Source organism: Oxyura jamaicensis, chromosome 1, assembly GCF_011077185.1.
Source record: "Oxyura jamaicensis isolate SHBP4307 breed ruddy duck chromosome 1, BPBGC_Ojam_1.0, whole genome shotgun sequence".
NCBI lineage: Eukaryota > Metazoa > Chordata > Aves > Anseriformes > Anatidae > Oxyura > Oxyura jamaicensis.
In genome coordinates, this window is record NC_048893.1 from 180,476,148 (window position 1) to 180,503,511 (window position 27,364).

At 33.0% G+C, this 27,364-nt stretch overlaps 1 protein-coding gene across 1 annotated transcript in view; it reads right to left on the reverse strand.

Moving 5' to 3' along the window:
- NBEA (neurobeachin) overlaps positions 1-27,364 on the reverse strand; it is a 527,091-nt gene that overhangs the window by 288,425 nt on the left and 211,302 nt on the right. The window contains exons 32-34 of the mRNA XM_035337838.1: positions 22,238-22,392; positions 18,122-18,248; positions 13,503-13,630 (exon numbers count right to left, since the gene is read on the reverse strand). Coding sequence (XP_035193729.1) covers positions 13,503-13,630; positions 18,122-18,248; positions 22,238-22,392 — 410 coding nt within the window. The remainder of the gene's footprint in view (positions 1-13,502; positions 13,631-18,121; positions 18,249-22,237; positions 22,393-27,364) is intronic.

Here is a 27,364-nt window from a genome sequence, read left to right on the forward strand (position 1 = left end):
TTTTTATGACACCAGACATAGAACAATATGTGTAATATTCTTTGTATCTCTTACCCCAAAGTCTAGAAGAGGTATCATCCAAGTTATCAAATAAAATACATTTGAAATACTATCAGAAATCTCTAGAACTCATATTGTAAGATAAATACCTCAAACGAACACTGACAGGTCAATCTAAGCAATAGATTTTAATCTGTTGAAACCCAAATCAAACTTTCCTTTTAGTCAAATTTGCAAAATAAATCAGATTTAACGCTTGGATAAAATGTAAAATTTTAACAATGCTATGTACTAGTTTCTGGAATAGTATTCCTGAAGGAAGAAAACCTATACTTCTTCATGACTGCAGTTACTAAAAGGAATCTAAATGGGGACATATCCCGATAGAATCACAGTGGTAAAAACTCTTGAGAACACATTTAAAGAAAGAGGATTTATTACAATGTATATGATTGACATTTTAAAATTACACACTTTTGTACTCTGATCCCATATGATATTGACAAAACTGATTCTGGTGCCACATTACTCTGAAGACTCTAGCCTTATACTGATGTATGGAATTTTTTTCAAATTTCCATTATTATTAATGGGATGTACAAATAAATTCTCATTCATCAAATGAGATCATTTAATCTATACAATAAAATCTACCACCACTATTCAGTTTAATCTCAGTGAAGATTTTTAAAATGGATCCATTTTTTCATTAAGTACCTGTGGTAATTCTTTCGTTGCCCAATGGTCCATTCAGAATGACTCAATACATGCATTTGTGCTTCTCTGTCCTCTTAAAAACATTATCGCTTCGGATGGGTCTCTTTTAAAGTATCTATTCTGATGTAGTGAACTAATATGTTTTTTTTTTTTTTTTTTAATTGCTATACTATAACTGATTTTAAATTTATATAAACCTATCATGTATCAATTGAGAAATTGCTCTATTTAGCAAAATGACAAAAAATTATTCTCTTAATATATATAAAAAACTACAACACAAATGTTAATTCTAAGAAATCAATTCTCTGTTAAATTTAAGTGCAACATTTATTTATTTTTTTCTAAATAATATGAAACTTACCATATACTAGAATTTAATTTAGAAAACCAATGTGTTTCTCTAAAGTCCTATTCTAGACAGTGGGTCAAAACAGCAAAACCTGACCACACTTCATTGCATCTGTTCAAATTAAAACACCTCTAACCTTGAAAGTCTCTATAACATTGAACTATTGCTTTTCTGTTGAAGTCTACTTCAGTTTCAGGTAGATGAGTAACATATTTTTTTTTTTTTTTATTTTGGTGGAAGCCTGGAAAAACTTAAAATAAACTGCATTCAGACAGAGGTTCTGGAAAATCCAAACTTATCTAGGAGGAACCTCAATGGAGACCATTCCAATTATTATTATTTTTATTATTATTGTTATTATTTTGAAACACCTAACAGCCCCATAGGCAAATGAAAATATGATCCCGAAGGTTTTCTGATTCTCCTCTCTATCCAATGATTTTGCTGTTGATTGCACTTAAACCTGTGGCTAAATTTCTGCCACAGCTACTGCCCTGGATATTTAATTTCCTGGATATTTAATTTAATAAGAAAAAAAGAACAGAAAATGTCATTTAAAAATTAATTCAAAACATAAGAAGTTAAAAGATTTTCCATGTTCTGTCATATGAAAGTCTCTCAAGACTTACTTTCTTGATCATGTTGCTATTTTTAGGAATAAGTGAAAATAAAAATTACTAAATTAGAACAACTGATAGTGAAGAAGTTGCCATACGTTCAACACATCTGGGAAAAACAGAACCAACCAACTAACCAAAAAACAACCAAAAAACAACAACAACAACAAACAAAACAACAACAACAAAAAGCTATTCTATGTCGTACTTGTCTCTCACCATTTTTTTTTTCTCATTCTGTTACCTCCTCTCAAATCTGAGTTACAGGAAATACTTTTCAAAAAACTACCTCAACAGTGAATTACCTTCAAAGAAGTTTACAAGCAGAAATCTGGACTTGAATCCAATTCACTAACACAATCAAATATGTATACATTATAGCTTCACTAGACCTGTGATGCTTTCTCTTCATCTCAGGAACCTTTTTGAGTTCTTTTGGAAGCTGTCAAAAGTGACATCTTGAACAAGGTGTAACATAAGTATGATCCAAAATGACAGTTTCTAAAACACCATGCTTTCCTTGAAAATCCAACAAAAGAATATACTTCAAATGCATTGAATGTTATATTTTCCTTAGCTTAGAAGTTTTTTTTTTTTTTTTTCCTCTTTGGAAATTTATCAGCTTTTTCCTTAGTTTCAGCCTGTAACTTATTCCTATTTATTGCCATATTTTCCCTGCTAAATTGTTTTCTTGTTTCTTTCTTCTCTTTTATTAAAGACAGGAATTGCTCCCTTGCTCTGCCCCTCCCCCCTACTCCCCCCTCCCCCCTCCCTCCTCCAGTTTTTTACCCTCTATTTCTTTCTGTTACATTACTCCCTTTTAAAGGTGGAATATTGTCATCGTCATCATGGCTTCATACAACTGAAAAGGGCTGCACAGCAGTAAACTCTTTATTGGTTCTCCTTACTTGTGTTTCTTCTGTTTGGCAACCTTGTTTCTTCTGTTTGGCAACACAGGCTAGAAGAGCACATCAGCAAGTGAACCACTGCAACTACAGGAATTACAACATAATTGCCCAGAACTCATGCAGCTTCATAAATTTCTAAGGCCAAAAGGACCATTATTTTAATCAGGTCTGATCTCCTGAGTAGCATAAGGCACTGAATCCCAAAAGATACATTCTTATCTAGCTGGGTGAAACAGTATTTTTAGATGGTCATTGCTACCCAAGAATTTCATAATAGGGGGGGGGGGGGGGGGGGGGGGTGGGCATGGGTGGAGGGGTAGGGGAAAAAAGCTTCATTTCCACAAAGGACTTTTCTGACCTTGGCTGGCAGCCATCAGATCTTGCTCCTATTCTGAAGCCCTACTGACAAACGGTAATCATTCTAAAACAGTGTCTCTCAAAACACAGAACCATACTGCAGCTACAGATGTCTTGAAATAACTTGCATTTCTTGTGTTTCAGTTTCCTTTATTTACTTGACAGTAACATTGTTACAGGCTCTCCCTAGACCCCCTTTGACATCACTTTGCCATCTTAATTTGACATATCACAACTGTCTCTACTGTCTGACAAGTTCTTTCAGCATGAGGGTCTCCCATTGCAAGAAAATCTCCACAGACAAACATCACTATTAGTATAAAAAGATTTGATCATAAAATTCCACACACCAACAGACAACAGACAAAAATAAGACATGAGATAAGACAATGTGTTAGTTCAGCAGTTTTTGGTTTTGTTTTTCTGTTGCAGTAAATGTTGACATAAAGCTAGACTGAATACAGTACAGACATCTTTATTTTAACTTTCTTAATCCTTGCAAAAAATAATTGCATTTCTGTAGGGAGTTTGTTAACATCTAGATAAATAAAGCTTGATGGTTAATTAATGCTTATGCTATTGTAACGCCTTTTTCTATCCAAAAAAAATGAATCTTGGAAGTATACCTACTTTTAAAGTTCTTCAAATGCAGGGGTTTCTCAAGTTAATTCAAGAGTTTTGACAGAATATTATTTGTTTGTGCCTTGAAGGTACAGAAACAAGTGCATCCATATCTGATAGAATGAACCACAGAAGTGCCTTTAAGTCGTCAGGTCAAGTAAAGGAGTTTTGTTAAACTTGGTTGCCAATAAAAATGTTTCAGTCTGGGTCATAAGAGCAGGTGATAAGTAGACAGAAAGTGAAGGAATATAGAATGAGAAACTGTGAACAGCCCTAATGAGATCAGTTTTGTAAAAAAAGTGGGATGTAGAGATCAGGGAAAAGGATTATTAAACTATACCTCATGAGAAATACATCTTTCAGGGCAAAATCGGATACAGAGATGTTATTTGCACCCTATAGTTTATCGGTTTGGTAGTTCTCTGGAAAATATTGCTGGGATAATAAAGTAGATTGATTCCATTTTTAAGCCTGTAGTGGACAAAGGGTGGGGCAAATACCAGCCTAACTGTTTCAAGTCCAAAATCAGGCGGAGTCCCCTGCTGAGTTCTGAATGATGAATTAAGTGGAATAAGAACCGGAGAACCTCTGCCTGTGGGGAGCTTCAGTCACAGCATGAACATCCTGTAGATACTGAATACCTTTTTGGCATACCACCTCGTTTTTCTTTGGACATGGACAGTGGAGGAGAAAATAATAAGGAAAAAAAAAAAAGGTGGTGGTTCCTAAAAAAAATGTACTTAGTCCACTGTTATCATGCACTACTGTTGTATACCTGATATAATGAGTCCACCTACAGGTGATGTTACAGTAGTGATCAAACATGTTAACAACTTTCTCAAGAATCATAAGAATCATTTAAAAACTATTTCCATGAAATAACATTAAATAGATCTCTTTATATATATATATATTTTTTTTTTCTAGTAGGAGACAAACTTTAAAAAAGAAAAAAAAAAAAGGAAAATTATCTTCCATGAAAGTAGAAATTTAGGACAAGAAGGAAGAAAAAGGGACATCTGACCTTTATTGTATAAAGACATATGAGGAATATGAAGTCGTCAGGGAGGATATTCTAGTAGAGTAGAGTAGAGTAGGGCTAGTCCTTTCTAGACCTAAATGGCTTGCAACTGGCTAGTAGTCAAAGGCTATTAGTTCATAAGTTCAAAAACTTGAAAAATAGACTTGTGGAATAATCCTGAAGATAAGTAGGATCTGAGGACCACAAACAACTTCTTGTCTTAGGTTCCACTGGCTCCATATACACAGGCTCCTGTATTCTGTGCTTTTCTTCATGTGCTTTCAAAGAACAGCAATTGGTATGGTTTGTTTTCTAATCATGTTATATATGTTATATCATGTTATATATATTTATAGTGCTATATCATGTTATATATATTTATAGTAGCACTTTCAATAGTAATTTAATAATTTCCAACATTTAGTGGCTTCTGTGTTTACAAGGACAACTTTCAGAACTTTTCAGCAAATCTTAATTTTCTTAACTACCATCATTTGTTTTCCTGAGGGCATTTATTGATTGATTGATTGATTGATTTATACTTCTGTATTTTGTATTTTCAGTCTTTTTTTTTTTTTTTTTTTTTTTTTTTTCATTTTCTCTATTGATAAAGCAATAGAACCTAGGGAAATTCTACCTAATGGGGTCTACACACATTTTGGATTTTAAAGATGCCCTAATTATTCATTTATGTTAGAATGATAATAATAACAATATAATCAAGGGCATATAATCAAGGTTCCAACAACTATTTCTACCCTTAAGTTACACTGGGACCACACAAGCCAAAGACAAAGGAGAGGGCATAAGCAGTTAACCTCTGTTACATAGTCTAATACATCTTAGTAAGTGTCCAATTCATTAGACAGTGGCTCATATGTGTAATTAATTATTGGCAGGTTTATGTTCAAGAAGGTGACAGATGCTATGCATTTTCTAGTTGCTATCTGGATCTCTCATCTATAATGTTTCCTGCCATGTTAAACATCTGTTCAGAACACACTTCTGAACAGCACAGGAACTTCAGTAATTCAAGAGTTAAATCTCCAAATCAGATCAATGTGCATCCTCTTCCCTTTCTGGTATTTATAATGGTGTCCTTTTAAAAGCATCAAAAAGGAATAGTATGTGAAAGAAAAATGTTCTGTAATTGGTGTGGGGGCCTTTACAGTTTGAAGATTTCACTGTGGATAAATAATGAAGACTTCTGCTGTGCCATTTGCTCTTCAATTTTTCCTCTGAAAACAAAATTGGGGATCTTACATTACAATAGTAATATATTCTTAAAAACAATGTGAAAGATGTAAAACTTTGAAACTTGACTCTGCTGGAGTGCACATAAAAAATAGGCAGATTTGAAAATCTACTTAACCTTTCATCATTTCATTGTTCCTACCATAAAGAATTCTAGAAAACTGGTGTTATTTTCTGTCTCCACAAATACTGGAGTCAGCAATATTCTTTAGACAAAAACGCCTTCAATCCCAAAGCATTTGGATAAGCAAGAATAATGTGTGGAGCCTTCCAGTAAGACACTAAGAGTTAATCACATATAGAGAATGTACTACAATGAATGCATCAAATTCCAACAGTCTATAAATAGGAATTTGAAATTCTTTATTATTTTTCTGTTTATGAAGAGATTACATCATGTACAGGTAGGATTTCAATCATCAGTAATAGTCATATGCATTGGAAGATTTCAAGGGTTATCTTGTTATGTTTAAAAAATAGCCTGAAAATGAAAATACACAAAAAGCATCCTAACAGTGCAAATCAACACTCCAAACTTTTAACAATAAAAACTTGTCCAATGTTGTTACTAATTATTGTTAGTACTTAGAAATTATTGTTAGTAATAGTGCATGCTTTTTAACCTTTCTGAAGAAAAGTGTTATCTGTAACTCATTATCATTCTGACCTAGTTATAGGTAAAGGCTTACCAAAAGTTTTCAGATAGTAGTATGATTTCACTGGGATCTTTTTGCAATTATTTCCAGTGAAAGAGAAAAAGAAATCCATGAACAGAAACACTAAAACCCACAAATTAAGGAAAACTGTCTTCCAGGGGACTTTATCAGCCAATCGACTGGCTTTAACTGAACTGTGCCAAGCCTGCAGCATGATCTCTTATCGGATGTAAGAGAATGTACAGAGACAAAACAGGGCACATGTACAGAGACAAACAGGGCACATGCAAACAAAGGAGTGGGAGGTAGCAGTGACAGAGGAGAAATGCATTATGAACTCCTTAGCCTTGAAAACCACCTCAGAGTTCATGCCTCAGAACAAACCAAAGAATCTATAAGATTCCTGATTCTCAGTGACACATTGCATATGACACTAGCCTGAGCATTGCAAAACATCATTCCTGCGCAAACCCTTTTTTTAACATTCACCTTGATTTCTCACAGGAATCCTCTGATGTCCAGTAGGGTTGAGTTCATACTGAACTCTCTCCCAGCCTGCAGTTTAGCATTCAGTAGTAGTGTTGTTCTATCAGTAGTTTTACTGTTACTGTTCCTCATTAGCCATACTGTTGTACCAACACAGTATATTATAAAATCTGCAAATGAACCAGATGATCTCTCTCTCACTCTTTTTTTTTTTTTTTTTTTTTTTTTGTGGGGTCAGGAAAGGAGGTTACTTTTCAGTTTTTCCATTTATTCCCTACACAATTATGGTATACCCCAAATTATACTACATAGCAGATATTGAAGTTGATGAAGAAATAGTAATGTAATTACTGCCTCAGCCAAGACATTATAGGGTATCTTTTATTTAACCAGACCTCTATTTTTATGAAAATTTGAGATATCTTTTAAGGATCCTCTGGTTGAAGCTAGCTAACACAATCAAAAGTTATCAAAGGAATTAAAGGCTGATCCTTGTGTGGATTCAGTGTGATCATATAAGTCTTATATCCACAAAAAAACACATGGAAGTATATGTATGGCTGTGCATTCATACACTAAAATATGAGGACCAAACTATAGCTGTCACGAGCCTTATACGTGGGTTGTCTGACTAGACAAGCTTCTTCACCCAGAGAAAGTAGAAATTGTCTCATGGACCATATTAAAATGAGCTTCAACGTGATAATTAAAGAATTTCTCTGAAAAATAAAAATCAATTACATATATGTATATAAATCAGGAGAGAGTCTTATTTCATGGTGGCTTGAACAGTGACCATCTTCAATGCCTAAAAGGCATGATATATTCTGGCCAACTGCGGAACAAGAAGAAAAACACCTTTTCTTACAGATCACTGCAGGTAGCTAGATGACACTGAAGACTGTCTATGGCCATGTAAACAAACACAGCTATGGCAACATTAGAGAAAATTAAGGTCAATACTGACTACCATTATGTGCAGTGTGTGGCACAGAGGAAATGGGGAATCATGGGTTTTGAGGCCACAATAAAACACCAAAACCATTCAGCAGATACATCATATTTTTCCTCTTGAGAAGCTGCACAGAAGATTTATGTTTAGAATGAAAATTTAAACCACTTAAAGACTACAAATAACATTGATCTCAATACTTGATGATAAGTCCTAGTAAAGTTTTCCATCTTATTTACCCTCATTATGCGTTCTGTTAGTAGAAAGACCAAGATATCTGGTAGTATCTAACTTCTTTTGCACACATGGTTCTCTCTTATCTTTGGTACACTGGATAAATCCAGATGCTTATGTTGTAGTTCATGGAGTTTATCTCCCATTCATAAATCACTCTTGTACCATGCTCTTTTTTCCCTCTGCAGTATGTGCATATCATTCCTGAAATACTCACTATAGAAACAAATGGTAGCAGTTTTACTGAAGTTGTGCACAGAAATGAATCTACCCTTTCTAAGCTTCCATGGATTGGACAAGTCTTTGCTGCCTCAGCATGAAGCTAAAAGAGTTCAGAGTATGCTAATTAATATAACAACCCCTACATTCTTTGTGTGGCTTCTTCCCTCACCTCTTATCTGTCTAGATATAGTCTGCTCTTTGTTCCTAGATATCCAACTCAGCATTTGGCTGTGTTGAAATGTGCCTATTTCTTGAGTTGCAGTTATTCCACAAAATGATTCAACATCTCTCTTCAGCAAAATACCTTTCTTCTGATTTTTTTATATCATTGTCTAATCAGTTAGCTTTGTCAGAAATAATTCCATGGTGTAATTAAGACTATTATTAAAAGTATCAAAAAGTGGATCAAAAAGTGGCTCACAGAAATTTCAACATTATGAATAGCTTCAGTTTTGCTTAAGTGCAGTTAATTCTATTTAAAGCAAATTTTAAAATCATAACACTATGTTTGTATTCCCTTTCTCACTCACTTGCTAATGTTTATCTATTTATTTATTTTGTTCAGAATGTCAGTTACTTTCTTTGTTACAGACTGGGAAGCAAATACAAGAAGTCTGATTAGTTGAAAGAAAACACACATGTAAATACAAATAAAAATATTTGGGATGTGGTAGAGTGAGATAAAAGAGTGCGAGAATAGAACAGAATGAACAGGAAAGGAAAGTTGTGCAAGTGCATGCCATCACTCCACTTTCTAGCATAGCATCTGTGCTCTTGAGCACAACAGTAATACCAAGGTGCTGAAAAGTTTTCAAAGAGAAAGCCCTGAGGGCCGCATTAAGCACCAAATAGGACTATAGGACTTTTTATTTATTTATTTATTTTTATTTTTATTTTTTATTTTTCCCCTCCAGATCCTCCAGATTACTGCAGTATTTCAGGAAAATGATTATCCTATTTCTCCTAATACAAAATTCAGTACTGTTCAAGGAAATCAGAAACAAGTTGTGCCAGTATTCGTAGATGCCACAGTGATGCTGCACTTGCGGTCTCTGGGAGCTTTTAAAGTAGTGCCATTTAGCACTCAAGTTCTATCTGTGGTTTCCAAAGGAATGTTTTGGGCAATTTTTCAATTGTTTCAAGAAGTCTCCTGTCAAATACCATAAAAAGCTAGTCCATCACCAATTCTATTGAATATTTTCATAGGGCCATATGGTGAGTTAATGAGGAGAAACTCCTATCAGCATTTAAAAATTTTCTGTTTCATCTGATTTGAATTGTGTATGTATGAGAAACATATCAAATGTATGTCAAAGAATTTGTAAGAGCTCTTTGGAGAAGAGGTATCTGGCTGACATTCTACCTAAGTAATCACACAGGAAAATAAAATTTAAAATATATATATATAAATTGGTAATGTTTGTTTGGTATCTCACCAAAGAGAAGAGAAAGGATCATATGTGACTATGTTTCAATCTTAGACTTATTCTTGCAGTTTAGGATACTACAAGTACAGCTGTACTGAAAATGTTTCTACTTATTTTTACTCGACAGAGAGAGGATATAACTTTTCTTTCGAATATGTATCATATTACAGTTGCCTGTAACATTTTCACCTAAAAGCTAGAATGTTGTAATGCACTTCACATGGAAGGTATTTGCAGACCATATGGAAACTAGAGTTAGTGAAAACATATCTGTGCAAGTGTTAAATGGAACTCCACAATGAGTATGGCTAAGTTTAAATATATGACCTACACATATTGCATGTTTGTTTCCAATTAGATTCTATACTGACAACTTTAACCTTTGCAACTTCTGTTCTCTGAGGCATTGAAGAACCTCAGTTGATGAATCACAGTAATACTGGACTGTTTTTGGCATATTTTGTTTAAAGCTATTTGCAGTCAACTGCAAATCAGTCATTTTTAACTTATCAGTAAGGACACCTTCCACTTATATAATATTCTGGAAAGTGGATGAAACATTTGAAGAACAGTGAAGTGTACAATACCTTTGAAAAAAGTACTGGTTTGGGGAGAAGGGGTAAAGATGAGACCTATTTCAGTAAGTAAACGGGTGAAGAGTTTTACCAATAGCAATGCAGCGTCAGATTACTACTTGATAGGGTTCCTCTTCTATCAGTTACATTTATGAATTTACATGAACAAACATGAATCAAGGATTTTGAGTAAGAGTAGCTTTAGTATTTTGTCTAGAGTTGACCAGATCCTTGCAGCCAGGCCACTCCAACCCAACACAAAAGTTAAGACGTCACTGCATAGATAATGAATATCACATCCACTAAAAATAAATCAGCCAAAGTCTTCCATGACACAGAATTATGATACACGTTAAAGAAAAATGAAGTGGCACAGTATAGCTGCAAGATATTTTTTTTTTTTTTTGCCAGAAGTTTGAGACAGATCAGCTACCACAAAAGGAGAAAACATAACTCAGTTGTATACACTTCTCCAAATAACTATATTAATAATGCCTATATTCCAGCATCATATATTCCAGAAAGTTTGCATAATTAACCTGCTTTAGCAGTATCAGATTATTTTTTTTTCTGTTCCCTTTTCTTTTGTTCTCTCTTTTCAGTATGTAAAACCTAAGCTACAAAACTGCATCCTCTTATAAATTCTCAAATTACTTAGTAATTTTTGCACCCACAAGCACAAAAGTACTAGGGAGAAACAGCAAAAAACTGCACACCCTTCTTTTGCCATCAAGGATGTCTGAAAGTTTTTAGATTTTAACAAAATCTGATATAGGATATAGAGAAGGTTTTATACCATATGGAGGTTCTGAAAGACAGTAGGAGGTGGGAAGGTATGTTTGTGTTTCAAGCATGAAAATTCAAAAGAAAAGGACACACTTTATAGAATGGAACAGATATATTTATGGTGATCAGTTTGAAAAACAGCACCTTCAAGTTTGATTAAATGAAGTTTATTTGTTCTTTTTTAATTGCTGTAAAAAAAAAACCTTTACATACAAAGCAAAAGATTAAACTATTTCATATAAAACTGTCAAGCTAATTGCTACTTTCCAGTAAAAAATAAAGTTTAAATTATCCAAGCCCAAAAGGAATTCTACATACTCAAATATCTTGAATTACTCTACTCAAATCTCTGTTTTGCAGAGTCATTATATAGAGAGCACTTTCAAGGCATAAGACCACCTTAACTATTGGTAAAACAATGACAGGAAATTTATCGAAGTAAATCAGGTAAAGGATTAGGAGAGAATTTAGAATTCTCTTTTAAAGGGAACTCAGCTAGGTAATACCAGTTTAGTTGAAATCAAGTCTGCAATGAAGAAAACAAAGATGAGAAGAAGTACACAGTGACGACTGTAAAAGTTACTCTGTGAGTTCCTTGTTAAGAAGAAAGAAGTCCTACTGCTTTAGAAAGAGTGAACAGAAATACAAGTCCTGTGGCATGCAGTGCACAAATCTAACCACCTGTGACTGGATTTGTGTTTGATTCATAAAAAAATATTCCTGAGAATGAAGTGTATGGCTGAATCATAGAAGAGACAAAATTTGGAAAGGCAGTCAAAGTGGGTATTGGAATAATGCAATGGCCAACAAGACCAGATCTCTGTCTGGACAGCAATGAGATAGACTCATACTGCCATGTACTGTGGGGTTCCTGTGGTCTGTAGCTTTTCATTCTTGTCATATGCTGAAAAACGTTGGAGCCCTGTCCACACTACAAATTGGACCAAAAGATGAAGTCAGAACAGCACTGGAGAAGAAATTTTTAATCTATAAAAGAGCTGAGGTGAAACTAAGACAATTGTATTTGTATCCTATAAAAACTCTAATGCAATTAAACAATTGTCAAACAAAAAAAAGGATAATACTGCTGTAAATTTTGAAATCAACTTTACTGAAATGAAAGACTTAATGAAATACATCAAATAGTTTACAGTCATCTTGATGTTCTCACTGAATAGCTCAGCTTCGGGTGTTATTAAGCATTAAGTGAGAACAGCAACTTACTCATAGCTATGAAATAAACAGTATTAAAAAAAAAAAAAAGAAAAAAGTAACTTTCTGAGAATTACTAAGCTACTTTACCACTCCTTTTCTTAAAAAAAAAAAAAAAATCAAAAAAGGAAAAGGCTATTTAAAAGATTTGAGTCACAAGGTGAAATATTTCTAGAATTAAAAATAAAAGAAGGCCAATGTGGGGAATAATAACTAAGAGCATAGAAAAAGACTCTACATAAGTATTTAGAGAAAATGTGTATACAGCAGAAGGAAGACAAACTGTTTTGCTCTGTTTTGTTTTTCCTGCAGACATCTTCACACAGCATGAGCTTTGCATTAATGACTCTTATACCTCTCAGTAAACAATATTGACAGTTAATTGACAATAAGAAATGGAAGGAAAAAAATTATTGACTGAATATGTTCCTCTGGATATATGACATAGGAAAAGTGCATGCTTATGTCAATTCCCCCATCACTATTTTAGCTGTGCTAGTAGTGATTCATTACTTTCTATATAACTTCAGGATTACTTACTGGTTCACTGAGTTTTCATTATTTTCTCAATTTTTATAACTACTTAGTAGTAAAGACAATGCATAAAAAAATCCTTGAAAGTGTTCAAAGATCCTTCTCTTAAAATAAATGCATACATACATATACACATAAATGCTTTATATTCTCCTCTAGGGACAGCTCTTTATCTGCCCATGTGAATCCAGTTGACCCACCTGAGGAAAGTCTCCCTACCAAATCTAGATGCACATATCAATAATATTGGACCACATTCTTCAATTTATTTTCTTCCATGAGAATTGATTATATTTTTTAATTATATTTTTTCAACAGTTTCTCAAAGTCGGTATGAAAGACACATTATTCTGAGGATCAAAAAGCAAATTACAGAGAGATTTTTGTACTCCAAGGTGACAGGATGTATTTCAGGGTGACATTTTTGTTACTTTAAATAAAGTTAAATGAGAGTAAGTGAAATCACAAGACATTAACAACTGATTCATTTATTTATCAAAAACAGTTGAAAAGAAACAGTATTCGTATCAAACTACAAATAGCTAAAATAATATAATCTTAGAAACAGTACCTTCAATCAACAGCTCTTGTCCATGACTGCCCAACAAGGTACGAGATAGGAAAGGGGCAAAATCAACAAAAATTTCTCTCAGGAGAGGGGCCACCTTTTCTAAGGCTCTTTCAAGCTTTGCCGTGATACTGTGGAAAAACAGAGACCATGACTGGAAGAAGACTTAAAACTTGAAATTAAATGATGTCAAAACACATCTGTTTTTAAAAGTTTCTGTAAGATTCTTTAGAGAAGAGAATTATCATAATTTAAATGATTTAAATGTGTTTATATGGTTTTATGTAAATGAAAAATGCCATTTCAGATTCAGCAGTGTGGCAGCCTCTTAAATTCTACATTATTGACAGAGTACCAAAACAAGCAAACTTTTTTTCTCATTTTTAAACATGGAAGAAGAATGTCAGATATTACACCTATCTCACTTTATATATTATATATATTTGAAAACTTGAAGAAAGTAGTTTTTATTCACATAATGCAATCATAAATAACTTGATTCTTTCTTCAGGTTTTCACATAATAATATCTGTCATTGAAATGGTAGACAAGGAAATGCATGAGGAAGTGTTCTAGAACAGGAATCAAGAAAAATCAATGATCACAGGTAATTCATTTTGGTACTGTATTTCTACCTTTCAGCCTGCTGAGACTATTTGAGGCATGGAGTATTCCTAGATTTCTACTTGTACAATGGGAAGGAGTGTTGTGACTTCTGTTTGCCTCTGAAATAATATACCTTTTTCTGAGTGTACAAAGCTAGCAATAGAACTGCATAGGACTGCTGAGGTTTGTGTACTATCTGAAGGACTCTATTTCCTTAGATTCCTTCTTTATTCTGTCCCTTTTAAAACTTGACAGAGCACAACACCTGTGCCCTCTGAAACTCTTGTGCAACGATTAAACACTTTCTATGTAACCTCAAAGAACTGATGTATTACTGAAAAACGTACATGATATTACATATATATTCTGGTCTACCAATATTTATTTATTTACTTCATTTCTTTTTTCTTTCTTTCATTTACTTTCTTTCTTTTACTTTGTTTCTTTCTTTCATTCTTTTTTTTTTTTTTTCCCCAGACAGCTTGTAGCAGAACATTTTCTTTGTGCTGAAACTACAGCAAAAAATATTATCGGCATTTAAAAGCGCAGTATAGGAAGAAGTTACATTTATTGACAGAACCTTAGAGAATGAACAGTAACAATTAAATTTTCAGTGGTATCTACTATATATAAATGCTAAATAAATGTGGACCTTTTGATTCAGGTCACATGAAGATTCCTACATTTAAAAACAAATATCACATTATAAACACATTGGAAGTTTTCCTTCAATAGCTTAAAGTGAATTCTTATAGCTTATTTTCTTTCAAGTTTCTGCTTCCCTATTTCAAATTCAGATATTGATTTTTTAATATTCTAAAGCAGAGATTCACATCACCAGCCATTGTTTTAAATGATTAGCTGGAGTGAATTTCATTGTGCTAGAGCTTCTATTGACTGTACTTGAAACACTAATGACTAGCTTTGAGTTTTTCAATTGCAATATAGAGCAAAGCAAGCTTTTGCTGCTAGAGAAAAAACTACTAGATAAATCTAGACTTCTCTAAACCATGTTTTAAAATAGGCTTTCACTGTAAATTTACTTAAAGGTTCCAACTTTAGAATTCATTTAACTCTGAAAACTTCATGTACAATTGGAAAAAAAAAAAAGTTTAAAAGTTTTAAAATGAAGAAAAAAAATTATTTAAAGTTCCAACGATGTGGGAGGTATGGTTGTGCTGTTAATCAACACTTTGGATTAAACATCCTATGATTAATACCTCAAGGTATTTGAGCATCTTGCTATCAAATGGATAGTTGATTAGACTTGTACATTATGGATCTATTCAGAAGGAATTCAGGATAGTATTCTGTGAAAGTGTGAGATCAAAGTTTAGCACTCTTTAAAAATTCATATCAAATGACAGAAGTTAATATTTAAATATAGAAAAAAAAATCCTTTTGCCTTTATATAAATCCTTGGTGAATTTATGTGTTGAAAACTGACTGTTTCAAAAAGAAGAATTAAGACAAAAGCATAAACAGAGACCCCAAAAGATTCAGGGAAGCAGGTGGCCCATCTACTGAATTTCTGGTCCACCCACATGCACAGAGAGAAGCAAAAGAGGACAGACAGACTGATCTGATACTACAGCTGCTTCTCACATCTATTATACCTTATAATGCATAAATAAATAATAATCTAATAATAATAATTCTTATAAAATAATAATAATAATTCTTATAAAAATAATAATAATAATAATTCTTATAAAAAAGTCTGAAATGCAAAGCTTATACAAGCTACAGACAAGAGATTCTGGAAATTATTAAAGTCCTTACTGTAAAAACTAACTCTGTTATTTGAACCATTTAATTTACTTCCTTAGTAGGATTTTACACTCAACGGGACCAGTACTATGTTTGTACGTTACACATGTTTACCTTACTCTTATCAAAAGCAGCATGCCTATGAATGATGAATGTGAAATTACAGGAGAAACAATTCACTCTTTGCCCACCAATCCAGCATGAGTCTGGTTATTAAGCCAAATTTCTGTGTGCTTACTTTTTGTCTGTTTGTTTGTTTGTTTTAGAAAGCTAGAGATTCTTTTAAGACTTGAAATATGATAAAAGATATTTTATCATATTTTATCACAGAATGTGTAAGGAAGATAGACATCCAGGACAGCACAAACACTCATAATTATCACATGGACCTGGCAATATGGATGGATACATTACTTTGTGAGGACAGAAGAAAACTCTTTAAATTTTATAAACTTAATCAAAAATTATGTTATGAGAATCATAGCTGTCACTTCAGTTTTTAGCATTAAAAACACCTTTTAGAGTAAAAAGAAACAGAAGGCAGAAGTGAAATACTTTAAATGACAATTGAAAATATTTAGAAAGAGTAAACACTTTTTATGTTCATGATAAAGTTTAGTTTGTACAATGTTTTGCAATTTCTGTAATGTTATGTGATATTAAATAAAAAAGCAACGAAATCTACAGCCTTGGATATATATAATCACCACAGCAGAGCTGTAACAAGATTATGAGGTAGGGGCACACACTGTTCCAATCCCAAGTATGCTACCTCTGTAACCTCACGCCGGACCAAACCTCCACCTAAAAATCAAGACTATTAAATGCCTAAGAGTCCAAGATCATTCTCCCGCTCACTCTCTTCTGCTTGGTCTACAGCAATAAGGAGTTACTTTTTTCCTGTGCAGTTACTATAAGGGAAGGCTTAGACAAGTTAGCTGTCACTTCATGCTTTCCATTCCCACAAACAGCTCTGATTCTTAGAAGCACAATAATTTTAAAATAAGAAAAACAAAAATGATCTATTATCAAAATAAAGTTTTAGTAGAAAAGGGAAGTGAAGAAAGGAAAAAAAGCCCCAAAGAAAAGGAATGGAAAAGAAAGGAAAAAAAGCCCCAATTTCTCAGGTTGATTAATTTATCTACATTTTTGATGAAGTGATCTGTATAATTTTTTCCAGTGACTAATTACAGCTAGTACTTGGAGTACAACTACTTTTGAGTTCAAACTCAGAATTCAAAATTTGAATGCCAGATTTTGCAACTGAAGTTGTTCCTTGACTCCAGGAGAAAAACTTTCAAAATGCTTTTGATAAAATATACGAACATTGCATTGGTTAAAATTGTTTAACAATAAATTTGTTAAAGATTCAAGTTAATTTTAACATACTTCAGTATCTGAATTTTATAAAAGACTTTGTCCTCAGAAGTATACTGTCCTAACGTATAAGACAAAATTAGTTTTATGCACTGGAGTGCATTAAGCAATTAAATTCTTCTATAGGACAAGACCTGGCAACTTTTAAGCTCATGAACAATTCATGGTTGCTGTTTTCATTCCAATCTTAAAACCACATCTTGAATTAGCTAGCCAACTAAGGGACACTTGTCAGCTCTTTACTATATCCAGTTGCAGCTTTTTTAGGGCAAATAGGTGTGCACATTGAAAAGGTTGAAAATTCATCTTTGATGTGCTGTGGCACAAATTACCTTTACAAAATAAATTATCATACAAAGATATGCAATAGGAATTTTAGAGGGCAATTTTAGGGGACTATTCCATGACATGTTCCTTTTGTTATACCTAGATCTAGTCCACAATTTAGTTAGCTGCATAAATGCATGTCTGTTTTCACTCTCTCTAGTTTAAACAGGGCTTTTGTTTGCTCAGAAGAGTCTCTCTACTTACTAATGCCCTATTGCCCAGTTGTGCTTGCATACTGATTTTTACTTTCATTACTGAGTATTGTAAAAATCTGGTAAACTGAGAAATAACTTTTAACGAAGTTTTAGCAACCCGCATAGTCCTAAGAAATTAGGCTTTTCAGTGAAGTGTTATTTTAGTCTGTACATTCTTAGTACTAAACAAGTTTATAAATATATATTGATTTATATGATTAACTATAGCAAGGCATAATGAAGAAGCTAAAATGCATTCTCATATATATTTTTTCCTTTTATAGTGTTTTGTATGCTTTTTGTGGGAAGAGAAATGATCATTAATATTAAAAGATAGAACTCGTGTACCTCATATTTTCAGCTGAATCCTCTGGCATTGGAGCAACAGTTTGGACAGCTGGGAGATTTTTGCTGGTAGCACCATTCACAAAGCTGGATGACGAAGAGGAAGAAGAAGATCCTGAGTCTACTGCACCTGTCCACCAAAAAATACAGGTATTAATTCAATCTGAAAAAATATAACTTTTAAAACTTTTAATATAGTCCTTGTCTTATTCATTTATTTTTAAGTAAGGAAATAATGTTATTTGTTCTAAAACAATTAAAAATATTCAATGTGAATACCATAAAAATTAATACCTTATTTTGCTGGTAAAAAATAATAAGCTTAAAGTAAATAATAAGCTGAAAGTCAGGCAAAATAAATCCTTACCTCATTTTCATTATTCTCAAATTATATTCCAAAGATGAAAACATTTTTACATCATCCTGTAAATCAAGAACTTTCTAAAATAGAGGTATATTTAAGATGAGCTTGAGAAGAATAGGAGTTAAACTGTTGTGTTTTTTTTGTTAGTTTGTTTGTTTTTCTATATGTACATACATCTTGGCTGCCCAGTTGCAACTACAGGCAAATAGATTTTTTTTTTTCCTTTTAAATAGAAATTAAAATGACTGAGAAAATAGAAAATGTTCATTCCTTCAGCAAGTAATGGGGCAAACTGGCATCTGAAGAATATTAATACTCTAACAAGACTCTAATTTTAGCTTTTCAGTTTCCTTCCTCTAGTCAAGGAGAATTTTAAGACCCGAAGAGTAAGGAGGGAAGTGGGGGTATCATTTCAATGGGTTGTGAACAGCTGCCCAGAAAAAAGATGCAAACAGAGTGTACATTTATATTTTATGTGATGTGGGTCAGAGCTAAGGGCTAAACTTAGACTCTAAATGCCAATCTATCATGTTTGCTGAAACGGCACTGTGAGTTCAGACTCTCTGAAGCAAAACAGAAAAGGCATACAGTGGCCATGAGCTGTAGTGAAAGCATCGTGATAAATGCTGTCACTGTTCTGCTGCACAGTCACCATGTAACACATCACAGCAACGGAGGTATCAACTAACTATTGTGGAGTTGGAGGGACTGCAATATTACCAGAGATGAGGGTGTCAAACAATGAGGAAGGTTTAGCCAAGTTAGGAACGAGAGGTGGAAGACCCCAGAAAATGAAGTTTAGGGATCAACTACATTATTCTACCAATTTCTTTTAAATCATAACTAGTAACTCCTCATTGCTGGTCAGTGTTAGTAACTGATATATAAGCATATTAATATATATATATTAGTTTCCTACAAATAACAAATAAAATCTTTACAAAGCCTGTATGATTTCTTAACTGCTTAAGCAGGCAGCTGAAAACGAAGAAATGAAGTAGAGATAAAAGCGTGGAAATGGGCAAACATTTTCTGGCAGCAGGCAGCAGGTACCTTTTTCCTTTTTTTTTTTTTTTTTCTTTAAATTATTTTTTTTTTTTTTTTTTGAAATGAATTAAGGTAAAAATTGGATTTTTGACTGTCACATTAAAAAAAAAAATAAACATTCAAAACAGTATCAAAATGAAGTAGGTTTTGTTGGGCTACTATAGTAGTTGGTTCAGGATTTAGGATAGGAACTGATTTACTCTAATTACTAGTTTTATTACTGTGTGAGTGAGAGGTGGCTTATATATACTTAGGTAACACACATTGCTTTTCCCCCTTTCCTTCCTTTTTTTTTTTTTTTTTTTTTTTTTTTTTCATTATGGCTTTTGTTTTAAAAAGTAGTTGCTAAGTTATTTAACCGGTGAGGACCCCAGAAGAGAAGGCTAAACAGACTAAGAACTACTGATTTAACACAGAGGTGAGAATCAGAATAGGAATTACAGAAATCAACTCTAAAAACTACAGAAACAGATTCTTACAAGAATGAAAGAAGAAAATCTGTCTCCTAAAATAAATATTCAAAGCACTAAAAGGGCATCAGTAACATACATTTCATTGCATTGTGACAGTGGCATTGACTATGACAATGATGGCAGATGCAATGTAAACACCGACTCCAATCTATGAATAACTTAAAGAAACAAACAAACAAAACCCACACAGAATTCCAGCACAGAATATACCTCAAAGATAAAATTGCATTGGCACACTATCTGTGACACACTGTAAAAACAATTGTAAATAGGTTTGGGGGGACATCTAGTGTTTCTAATAGAATTGTATACTGTTCCTTTTTTATCATAGAAAAAGTCTCTGTGATTTAATGAAGTTCTCTTTACTACCTTAAAATCATTAATAACAGATAATTTCACAAACTCTACAACCTGAAAGCATCTGGATACTTGATGCATACACCTCAAAAACTGACATATAGAATCACTGTTTTAACTACTGTAGGCATAGCTAAATTAAAAGTTGCAAAACAAGCATTTTAATTTAATATATATATGTTTTCAATGTTATACTAATTCTTACTGCCATTAATGCATTTACTGCTTCTAAAATGTTGATATTAAATTTGTTGGAAAGGAATCATTTTGAAAACTTTCTTGGTAATCAATAAAGTTCATTCCAATGAATTCAGGCACAAAAAGGCTTTACCAAATAAGATCACAAGAAGTTTAGTACCCATTTAGTTCTGACTAATTAAATCTGACACTTGAAGTTCCATCTAATTAATACTTTCCATAAATCAAGCTAGGAGACAATACAAAATGTAAAATAAAACAAAACAAACAAAAACAAACAAACAAACCAAAAAAAAAAACAAAACAAAACACACACACACACACAAAAAAAAAAAGAAACAAAGAAAAAAACAGAAAAAGCTATAAAATCTACAAAAATGTGGATGTACCATGGTACATTCAATACTGTCCTCTACTAAGAGTGGTATCAGGGAGACGACTGATTTTTAAATGCTATTACTTACAAAGAAGAGCTACTACATTCCAGCCAAAATACACCAGATCTTTAATCAGTGAGGAGTCTGAAAAGCTCACACTACTCAAAATCATTTGGAAAACAAGGTTTCAACAGTAGGTTATTTTTTGCATGACAGAGTACCTAAAACGAAATCCATTTAAAATTAACAGAATTGGCTACACAAAATGAAACCATTCATAGAAGCAAAAACACATTCAAAGCCTTCTTCCCTCCCATCTGCCTCAGGATAATTAACTTTTTTTTTTTTTTATCATTAGAAAAATCAAAGTTCTATTACCAGGTATTAAAGGTAATCTGCAAAAAGAAAGAAAAAATAATGAGTGTGTCTTCATATTATTCCATGAAGTAGAAGGATGCCAAAAGCTTTCCCCTCCATTTTCTGCAACCCCAGGGAGATTTTAATTTTCTCAACCCTTGACTGCAGTTGTGATATCCTTGAAGAGAGCTCTTCTCTCAAGTGCTTTTGCTTAGTTTAGAAAGAAAACAGACCACAGCCAGACATTTCAAAGGAGTTTAAGTAAACATCGGTTGCTCTCACAGTAAGGATTCATTTCTGATAGGAAACCACAGTCTCCATAGTCAACAGATTCTTTCATGATAGACAATCCCACTTTTACTAGTTCAAATAATTAAAAAAACTCTTATCCTCCTTCTATAGATCACAATAAATAACTACAGATAAGACATGACTAGAGTTAAATTAGGTAAATTCTTACCAAAAAACCTTCCAAAAATCATAAAATACTTGTATTGGTAAATAATGATTGCCAAAACTATTAACCTTCATAATCTATGCATAAATATCCTGTAGTCTTTAATTTTTTTGGTGTTCAGCGTGGTATTAATTGGTATATATCATACAAACATTCTCTACTGCAGAGCACTGGAGAAGCTAGCTCATTTTTATTCTGAACTATGACTATAAAACAATATTTATTCACTTATTTAAGGGTTGTACAAGTCCAACATGTACTATCAAAGATTGTAAACATACACCAAGTGAGAATACTGTTTCTAACAAAGGACAAGATTTAGACTTTCCAGGTTTTTTTGAACAGCACAAAAACAATAACTGAAAAGATGGTTGAAAACAAAACAAAACAATACACCACTAAAAATAACAAAAACCCACTAAAAATAACAAAAACAAACCAAAAAAAAAAAGGAAAAATGAGTGTCACAAAAATATTTAAGGACGATACCTGTTGTATTAATCATACTTTTTGGTGTAGCTCCTGTTGCAGCAAATATATTAGGTGTACTACCCGGTGGCAGCCCACTCCCCGCTGTGGCAGTTCCAACTGTGGTCACGGCCAGACTACCTGGTGGGGGCTTCTTCACTGGTACGACCACGCTCCTGTAGGAAAAGAAATGGCAGGTTACTAAAACTCTGCAGCAGAGTTAGCAAGAGTTTTTCTTGTTACAGAATTACACTCTGTTATAATGCTATTGATAAAGAACACATAATAATGGCAATTTCCTTAATCTTTCTGAAATAGGTTGACTATGTGAACTATATGAAACCACATATATATATATGCTTGTCATTCTGAGAAACCCAATTTCTCTTTCAGTGCCCCCAAAACTGAAACATCACATCATGTCATTAATATGTTGACACCACTATGTGCGCCTGTGTTCTAGATATGCAAAAAAAATATCAAGCATTCAAAACTATGGCAGGATAGTTGTAGTAAAGATTTACTTGCACAATATTGGTATTATGCCCTTTAAAATATAATGTTTAAATGTAGTCTTTAGAATTTGTAAACACATTGCTTGTGCTAAAAGCAAAGAGGAAGGAAAAGATTGTATAGACGTTTAATTAACACTTTTTCAACACTGGACAGCTGTCATAGTGCAGACAGGTAATTTTTTTTTTTTTTTCTATTTATTTTTTCAATTTCTTTATTTTAAAAAATGATTCAAATAAAAGTCTATGCCAATAGAAAAACTGAGTGAAAAAACAAACCTGAAACAAATGATATTTATAAATGTTAAGACAATGTATTTTCATCATCATACACATTTAATACTTGAGCAGATACATTTTCCTTTATAATTAAAAATAATTATTGTAACCAAATAAAGTAGGAAGAAAATGCAACTATTTAGGGTAATAAGGCCACATTTTGCTCTACAAGTTTCTTTGGTAATTATTTTGTTACACTTTCATGTAAACATGATTGCACATAATGGATCAAAATGTGCAGACATTTTGTTTTTGTCTTTTGTAAATGTAGTTAATATATGTCTAAGTCGTCAATTTCTCTGGATTTTCATTCAAAGCCTGGTGATGGAAATTGTATTGGTGATGCCACTGTGAAAATAACATACAACTTATTTTTTATGATCTTTTATTTTATGACAGTGTACAAAAGGTTCCTCAAGCATATTAATACTAATACTAATACTAATTTTTACTCTTTTTAGAGGGGATCATAGTCCCAGTTAATATCTCTGCATTCTCAACAACAGATTTACCACTACCCTAAAGCATGTATTTCAGAAAGGTAATTCTAGGCATATCGTTTTCTGTCTCTTTCCATTCACATTAGGAGAAGACGAGTTTGCACAATGCAATAACTATTGATTAAGGTACGTGACCCTAAAATAATTGCTTTCATCTGTAGTTAATAATCTCTTTCAGTCCTTGGTGATATAAAGTGCTTACATAGCAGCTGCTACAGGTGAATAAAACTTGCGTCTACACTGGTAGATTATTCTGCACCATAAAAGTATGAAAATTACTAAAATTACCTCCTATCCACACAAAAGATCTCTAGCTCAATTAACGTTTCAACCAAATACTTGAGTTCTGGAATACTTGAGTTAAGGAATATTGAGTAGGTACTGACAAGAGCAGAGTCTCTACAATGTCATAAAAACACAAGAAGAAATATTCTTTAGATGACTGTTTTCTTAAGAGTGTAGTTTAAGTCTGAAAATTAATTCCCTTTGGAAGAAAGGACAATCCTCCGTATATTCCACAAGTACTAATGCTCTACATCTGGTTGATGCTCTTTTTAGGTGTGAATCAGGACATGAAGACAGGTAAGGTGTTATTAAATTAAAAATAATCACAAAAAAAATATCTACCATAAGAGGATGCAAAATTAGTGAGACATTATCATCCTAGCTCAAAAGAAAATGATGTTTTCTGACATATCATACATGGTAATCTTGTCAAAATGTCTCATTCTCCTGATAAAACAATATACAATGCGTGAATATAGAGAATGACATCCAGATGAAGAAGACTAAGAAACTCTATGAACAACACAATAGACTGGACAAAAATGTGCAAAACAATCAAAGTAGTAGCAGAACAAGAAAAGTGAAAGACTGACAGCTTTGAAGTTAAAAAAACACACACCATCTTTTAGCCAATCAAACCACTCCAATGGTACAAACAGTGAAAACAACAGACAAGCCAAACCAAAATAGATTTATGAAAGATGCATAGTTATCTACCTAAAGATAATATGAATGATAGAAGGAATTTAATGTGATAGATGCCTGATATGTATCTCTGCCAAGCATTCAGATATTTTTTTCATGAAGGAACAAAAATATACAGACTAGAAGAAAAGGTCATATATAATTCTGTCATTTCGTTTTAGGCTGTGTTTTATACAAAATATTTCAGGATTCCTAAATGTTCCAAACTGGTGCACATTTTCCTGAATCACATCATCATGGTCCCAAATGTTCCTCAGTGATTTAGTCAACAAAGGCTGTAGCAACTGATTCTCAGTTTATCAGGTATTTTACAATTCTAAACATAAATATGAGTATACTAATCATTATTCTGCTGCTCTGAGAATTTTTAAATTCTAAACCTAAGCCTGAAGTAATCATGATTCACATCATGTTTAACGTGAGTGTTGGTTCTACCTGCATACCATTCACACATTGCTGGTTCATTAAATAACCTCAGCAAAGGGCTACAGAATTCATCTGCAGTTTAGCAATTCACATTAAATATTTAGATAGAAAATAACACCATTAATATGTTGAAATGCAAAAAGAGAACATTGAAATAAATAAATAAATAAATACATAAATAATAAAACATTCTCAAGTTAACTTTTCTTAAAATTTTAGCTACTCAGGGCTGGTGACAGACAAATCAGTTTGTACAGTGGTATATTTTCTCTCTCAGTCTAATCCATGTTTTGAACCTCTTCTCCTTCTTAAAATCCAAAGGCCCTCAAGCTTAATCATTCTGGTCAATCAAGAGGTTAGAGATAAGCCTCCAGTACTGGATGTCTAGTACTACCTATCTCAGCAGTTGCAACTAAATTAAAATCTCTGTACACTCTTCTAGGATACATGAGACTGAATAAGGCTGAATTAATATTCTAGCCCCTGTTTTCCTTCCACAGCAGCAGAATAATTTCTCAGGCTGAGAGTTGGGATTGTCAGGTTGAGAAAGTTGAATTCAGCCAGGAGAAAAGAAGGTTCTGGAGAGACCTCCAGGGGGCCTACTAGAAAGGTGGAAAGGAACTCCTTAAAAGGAGTGTAGTGAGTTTTAAACTAAAAAATGGTAGATTTATATTACATATTAGGAAGAATTTTTTTACTGCGAAGTTGATGAGGCACTGGAACAGGCTGCCCATAGAAGATGCAGATGCCCCATTCCTAGAAGTGTTTAAGGCCAGGTTGGATGGGGCTCTGAGCAACGTGGTCTGGTGGGAGGTGTCCCTGCTCATGGCAGCATGTTGGAACTAGGTGGTCTTTAAGGTCTCTTGCAACCCAAACTATTCTACGATTCTGTGAATTTTCAAGAAGCACATACCTCAGTAAATTTTTTTCACAAGAGTATTCTGTGTCAAACAGCAACTTCTGCCAGATGTTTCAGAAGAAATCGCAGTAGAAAATGGGGGACAATTTGTCTGCTATATTGCATCTTACCTTGTTCCTGCTGTTAGATTAACCCAGTCTTGAAAAGAAAGTTTAGCATTTCTTCTCTCAATGTTTTGTGTATTCTCTATACCTATATATGTTTGATCCATTATGAAACATGCATATTTATTACTCACTATTCTTCCTGATTTCAGTCCCAGATCGTGGTTAAAATCTTTTAAAAGTGTTTGTTAGCATGTATTAATAGCACTTTTTGAATCCTATTTAAGTCAACCTTCTATTAGGCTTACTGCGTTACGATAAGATTCACCTGAAATCAAGGAGTGAAGATGTAACTCTAGCAGTCTCACAGAAATATATAATCTTTGAGGCTCATGCAAAAGAAACGTTAGCACTGAATGTCCACTTATTGTTTTTTTAAGTCATTTGATAGCATATATTCATCAAAACATCAACATTTTAAAGTATATAATGTGTTCCTAATCTACTAAACAATTATGATTATGATTATTATTTCTATAAAAAGGAAGTGAATTATCTTAGGTGTGGTTTTAGGACGAGGACATGAAGGTCTTTGATCTTCACGCTCAGATCAAGTGAGAGAGTGAGTTTCAGGGTTTACTTCCAGTGCAATTCGCAGTCACTAGAAGCTCCCTGGCATTCATGATGGATTAGCTGAAGCATCAAAAATGATCTAAAAATTGTCACGAAACAAGAAAATACTGCAAGAGATAAAAAGCTTACTATCAAGAAAGACAAATGGTCATGACTGAATAGAGAAATAGGAAATACCAGAAATTTAATGAGTTTGAAGAATCTGAATAGAATATAAGCTAAAATGTCATGTATTAAGTGCAAGAAACATCACCGAATAAAGAAAAAATCATAAAGGAATGAATAGTATGAGATGTAGACTGGGAATGGGGAAGGAAACTAATCTATCTGTGATGTAAATAAATAAATAAAGAAAAGAAAAGAAAAGAAAAGAAAAGAAAAGAAAAGAAAAGAAAAGAAAAGAAAAGAAAAGAAAAGAAAAGAAAAGAAAAGAAAAGAAAAGAAAATTCCCCCAAATCAAAAGCTAAAAAGCAGAAGTTCTGTTAAAGTTAATAAAGCTTTAATACTGTTTTTACAGAGGCCTATTGTGGTAAAAAAAAAAAAAAAAAAAAAAAAGAAAAAAAAAGTATAGTTTTCAGATGTATATCCAATGAATCATATTAAAGAGTAAAGAGATGCTAGTTTCTCCTTATAAAACATACATACATTTCATTTATCAGATATAACTAGTTCAATGCACTAAATATAAAAAGATGAACATCACATAACCTTATAACCTTATAAGAGTTTTGAGAGAGCTGTGTACAGATTGCTAAATAACAAACAAGAGGAACATGATAACAGCTTGATGAAAAGGAAAAAAAAAAAAAAAAAAAAAAAAAAGAAAAAAAAAGTATAGTTTTCAG